The 5,728-nt window shown below is 52.7% G+C and overlaps 1 protein-coding gene across 1 annotated transcript; it reads right to left on the bottom strand.

Annotated features, from left to right (window-relative positions):
• Positions 1–1,181: 1,181 nt before the first annotated feature.
• Positions 1,182–3,308, bottom strand: CDA (cytidine deaminase). The gene is made up of 4 exons (XM_005428158.2): positions 3,121–3,308; positions 2,733–2,844; positions 2,392–2,449; positions 1,182–1,749 (listed from the first exon to the last, which is right to left on the bottom strand). The coding sequence occupies exons 1-4, from the start codon at positions 3,293–3,295 to the stop codon at positions 1,636–1,638; spliced, it is 459 nt and encodes a 152-aa protein (XP_005428215.1). The 5' UTR covers positions 3,296–3,308; the 3' UTR covers positions 1,182–1,635.
• Between the last annotated feature and the right edge of the window lie 2,420 nt (positions 3,309–5,728).

The following is a 5,728-nucleotide window of genomic DNA, read 5'->3' as shown; positions in this document are numbered from 1 at the left end:
GAATGGGGCATGGAGTGGGACAGGGAGTGGGACAGGGAATGGGGCATGGAGTGGGACAGGAAATGGGGCAGGGAATGGGGCAGGGGTGGGACAGGGAGTGGGACATGGAGCGAAGTGTGGAAATGGACATGGAATGGCCATGGAGACGGGCAGGGAGCAGGGCATGGGAGTGGGACATGGAATGGGGCATAGAGCAAGACATGGAGCAGATGTGGAGTGGGGTACTGAACAGGGCATGGAAGGGGACATGTAGCAAAGCATGAAGCAGGATATGGAAGGGGAGATGGAGTGGGTCATAAGCAGGGCATGGAATGGGTCACGGAACAGGGCGCAGAGCAAGGTGCAACCAAGGTAAAGCCTTGTGCAATGCAGGGCATGGATGCCACAGCTGGGAGTGCCTTGGCATGGAGCACAGCACTGCCCTGGAAACAGCCAGGGCACAGCCCAGTGTGTGGAATCGTCAAACCACAGAATCACAGCCTGATTTGGGCTGGAGGGCACCTCAAAGCCCATCCAGTCCCACCCTTGCCATGGGCAGGGACACCTTCCACTATCCCAGCTTGCTCCAAGCCCTGTCCAGCCTGGCCTTGGACACTTCCAGGGATCCAGGGACAGCCACAGCTTTTCTGAGCAGCCTGTGCCAGAATCCCTTCCCTGCTGCCTGTGCTGTGGGATCAGCCCCACAGCCGAGGCACATCCAGCCTCTCACCCACCAGCCTCTCCACGTCCTTCCCAGCAGGAGTGTTGTCCATCCCCCAGCCAGTACAGATACTGAGGTGTTCCCCTGAGCCAGGGGCAGCCCCCTGCACTCGGCTTTGCTGAACCTCATGAGGTTCCCAGGGCACAGCCAGCACCCCCAGCCCTGCCTGGGCTGCAGGACAGCCCCAGGACCCCACTCCCTGTGTTTCATCACTTGCTACAACTGCAGGAGATAAACCAGAACTGCTTTTATTTCACTTGGGCATGGCAGAAATGCTCGACCCAGCGCTGGTTGGGAAATGTAATTAATTCATTTATCATTGTATTATAAATCAATATACAATCAACAAATGGCATTACCCTGGAGGCACAAAACCCTCCAGAACACCCCAAAAACGTCGTCTTCTTCACCTCAAACAAAATAAAAGCAAGGAAAACAAGCTGGAAAGAAAGGAGCAAAGGACACGGTCAGTGCAATAACCATCCTGCAATCCACGTAACCTGGATTGGGTCACTAATTACTGCTGAGGTTGATGGACCTTTTCCCTCTTGCTTTCACTTCTTTTTAGAGCTGAAGGATCCAGCACTTTCCCAAGCAATGATTTTGCATTATTCAGGAGTGGTTTCTGTACCAAAGCCTGTTTGAGTTCTGCACCAAAGCCAAGTCCTCCCTTGCCTACAGGCATGTCTGGACTCTTTTTTTACTAATAACAGGGAATTTCTATTATTTGATTTTGCCATTTCCTCGGGGCAAGGTGGAGCTGGAGCCTGTGAATCAACACTGAATTAGAAGATGAGACAGAGGAACAGGCAACTTAACAGTATAAACAAATTTCCCACTGTGTTGTTCCCAAAAAGTTGCTTACAGGCTGAGAAAATCAGGGAAAACCATTTTCCTCTGTGCCTAAGGGCAAAAGCTGGTGGTGGCCACGCTGCTCAGACCTTCTTCAGGTCCTCAGGGCCAAAGGAGGTAGGCAGCAGCTCCTCCAGCCTTTTGACAATGTAGGTGCCATCTCCTTTGGTCAGGTAGACATCCCAGTCTGTGCCAAACTGAAGAAGGAGAAAGAAGAGCCTGATGAGGGAGAAGAAGGGAAGAACCTGCATTTCTTCACCAAATTTCTCATATACCCCATTTTTCAGGTTCACAGGGAGCATCCCCCTCTATTACAAGTATTTTGGGTTGGCTTATCAGCATTACCTCCCCCAGAGGGTATTTTGGGCTCAGATCCTGTGTTTTTACCCCACCAGTGTGAGCCCCAGTGCCTCTGAACCTGCTGAATCTGATCCTCGAGCAGAGCCCCGCGACCCATCAAATATTAACAACCCCAAAACAAGGTGGGGGTGCTGGGATTCCCGTGCAGAAGGGAATCCCAGCAGAGCTGGACAGGATCTGTGGGAAGTTCAGCTTTTACAGGAAAACCCCCATTTTCAGGCTTGCCAGAGCAAGGACTCAAGGGCAAAACCCTGGCCCTGGATAGTGAGCTAATGAATTCCCACTGAATTCCCCAGGGCTGGAATACCCCTTTGCCAGGAGATAATGAAATTTGAGGAGCCTGGAGCCAGCCCTGGGGATGAGAACGGGGGGTTGCACCCTCCTTGGAACCTCCAGGTGTTTTAGGGGGAGATGCCTGGGGTCAGGGGATGGTGTCTGGGATCAGGGAATGAGCCATGGAGCCCCACACGAGCTGTCACCTCTCTCATCACTTGTCTGCAGGCGCCACAGGGTGTGATGAAGTGGTCCCCCATGTCACTGCCAAAGGAGAAGGGCACAGAGTCCTGAGGTCAGAGGAGAGGAGAACACCTGCAGAAGACCTTCATGCCCCAGTAAATACAGAAGACCTTCATGCCCCAGTAAATACAGAGCTGCAACAGATTTGCCCCCCAATTCCTCCAAAAACACCACGAAAAAACTTTATTTCCCTCCCCAAACGATGGGGCTGCTGCAAAAGAAGCTGTCCCTGAGGAGCAGTGGGGGTTCTCCTGCTGGTTCCCCACCCCATCCCTCAGCACTCCAGCTCTCAGAGCACCCTCACCTGGCGATGGCCATGGCCTTGAAGCTGGTGTGCCCCTCAGAGATTGCTTTTTGGATGGCGCCACGCTCGGCGCACATCCCCAGGCTGTAGCAGGCGTTCTCCACGTTGCACCCTGCAGGGACAACCCCGGCATCAGCCACCCCAAACCCCACCAGCTCCTTTCTTCTCAGGGAATTGACAAAGAAAAGCCATTTTCCCCGCTCCCCCTATTTATTTTCCCATCCGCTGTGATCTTTGGCTCGGTCCGGGATGGCGGCTGCCAAGAGGCAGCGGGGGAGGACACACAACACCAGCACCCTGGGATGACCCCGCTACACCCTCACACACGACCCAAGGCTTGCTGGGGGCTCCCCAAAATCCCGGGGGGGGGTCACAGATCCCGTCTTACCCGAGAAGATCTCCCCTCCGGTGGTGAGCAGTGCAGCTCCCACTGGGAACCGGCTGTAGGGGCAATAGGCGCAGTTTTTGGCCTCCCGGCTGCGGCGCAGCAAGAGCTGGAGATGGTCACCCTGGGGCTGGCCCGGGGGGACAGCAGGGAGCGGGTGCTGCCCGTTTCTCTCCATTGCTGCAGCTGCCTGCCCTGCCCGCTGACGCCGCGGTTAAATATTTCCTCGCCTGGAAAATAGGCTGGCCGGGACGCCGGGATAACGCCCCGGCACGCAGCTGAGCTCTGGGAAGCATCCTCAGGGGCAGCCCTGGCCCCCACAGCACCGTGTGCAGGGATTCTCACATCCTCGCCCTGCCTGCTGCCTCACTTTTTCCCATTTCTCCTGTTTTCGTTATTTACTTCCTCCTTTCTCTGTCCCAGCAGAACATTTTTCTGCCGCCATCCTGGAGGTTTTTTTCCCTCCTCAGTTCAAAACTGGTTCTGTGGCTCCAAAGGAAAATGTCCTTAAATCATTCCTGATGGGAAGGAACAACAGCTCTGATCAGTGAGATCAAAAGAAATAAATTAATAAGATTAAAAGCATTAAAAAAAATTATCATAAAAATTATATTTTCCCAGGTCTTCTAACTACAAGCAGCAGGGGAAACTGGCTAAAGACACAGGTGGTCAAAAGCCCAATTTCAGATGCCCTCATGCTGGAGCCCAAATTCAGTTTGGCTGGTGCTTCCATGGGAATCAGCCCACACAAGGTAAAGGGCTCCCAGGTGATCATCAAATTACTTTTTAATTAAAGATTTCTCTATTTTTCCCCTTGCCCAAGGAGCTTCCTGCCCCATTTTCTAGCTGCAAGGACAGTTGTCACAGGTCCCAGGGATTTATCACTGGGATTTTTGTCCAGTTTGTTGGATTTTGGGAGGATTGTGACCTTACCTGCTGGTTTTCCCATCAAATCTTGCTGCTGGGTCACTGCTGAGGAGTCACAACAGGCTGGGAAGCAGCATCCAAAATTGGGGGTGGCTTCTGACGGGGCTGAAACTCTGGGAGCTGAAACTGAGTATGGGACAGTGAGACCACCACAGGCACCCCGAGAAATCAAAGCTGGGATGCTGAGATCTGTATTGTCCAAGGGATAACCAGGAAATCCATCTCCCACACACTGCCAGGGTGCTTGTTCACTCTGGAGCCCAGCAATGACAGTTCCGTACTTGCCAGGGCAGTGAGTGAGAGGAGGGATTGGCAGCCCTGAACCAGCCCACAACTCTTTTTCTCAGCTTTCAAGTGCAAATCTAGGTTGTTTTCCCCTATATACAATGCGGTGCAGAGCCCCCCTTGCCCCCCAAAATCTGGGAGAAAATAGGAAAACCAGTCCTAGGGCAACTTGTGGATGGTACTGTGGGATCAAACCAGTGTAGAGGGACAGCACAGCCCCTCTGACCCCAATAATGTGGGATCTCTAAATAAAGAAGCTTCCAGGGTGGGTTCACATTCACATCTGCCCTCTCAATATGAACACTGAGCAAGTAAACACAGCTTCACCTCAGTCAACAAGAGCAAGAACAGAAATTATGACAGAGGCTAGCACAGACAGAAATCTCCCTCATTAATACTAATTCCCTAATTGCCATCTCCCCAAAACCATCCTTGCACTGGGAGCAAACCATACAGCCCATGTTTGCATCAGAAAAGCTGAAAAACAGACAAATTCATGCATTTTTTATTATTTTGGCTGCAAAATCCTACATGGCTGTCAAGGCCGCGGCAGTGAGAGAGTGGGGCTGGTGCTGTCTGCCTGTGAAGCTGCTATTTTAAGGTTGTATTTGCTTCACTCAAACTGCAGAAAATCTGGGAAGCTGCTGGGAAATGGCTTCCCATTCCCTGCAACACCCCACTCTGATTTTCTTCCCTAAAAGTGGGGGAACATGGTGTTATTCTACTCCTTTCTCCTCTCCGTTTTTTAATCCCAAGGCAAACAGAGCATCCCCAAGCTCAGGGGTCTCCCCGCTTTATGTCCAGATGGCAAAACAAAAAAAAAAAAAAAAAAAAAAGGTAGAAATCAGGGTTTGAGCCAAAGGCACTGAATCCTGAGCAGCCTCAGCCTCAGACTCCACTGCAGGGCTGAAACCTCGCAGTGCTCCCCAAAAACTTCCCCCCGAGCTGTGCCATGGGGAAATAACACTCCATTTCTCCTGGAGAGAAGCTGTCCTAGGGCCTTGGCCAGAGATAAAAGCAACAGGTTAAAAGCCAGCTCAGCCCAAAAGGAGAGGAGCAGCAAGGAGATCTGACTGGCTTGGAAATAACAGGAGCAAATGGGAGGTTTGGAGGAAAAAATGCCAGCAAACCTGCATGATCTGCAAATCCTGGCACACACCCTTGTGACACGTACTGATTTGGGGGGAAAACCCCCACCTTTTTGTCGTTCCCGTGCCAGAAGCCATCATCTGACCCTCCCAAAATCATCCCCCCACCCGGGTGGGAAATGAGGGAATTTCCCCTGACGCCGGTGTGTTTCGGCGCTGGGGGTCTGGCTGCTGCATGGGGATGGGGGGCTGGGCTCCCCCCGGCTTCCTCTCCCTCCGGGGCACGGAGCGGGCGCGCACGGGGCCGTTCA

Source organism: Geospiza fortis, unplaced genomic scaffold, assembly GCF_000277835.1.
Source record: "Geospiza fortis unplaced genomic scaffold, GeoFor_1.0 scaffold353, whole genome shotgun sequence".
In the NCBI taxonomy this organism is placed as follows: domain Eukaryota; kingdom Metazoa; phylum Chordata; class Aves; order Passeriformes; family Thraupidae; genus Geospiza; species Geospiza fortis.
This window is presented reverse-complemented; position numbering and strand designations above follow the sequence as displayed.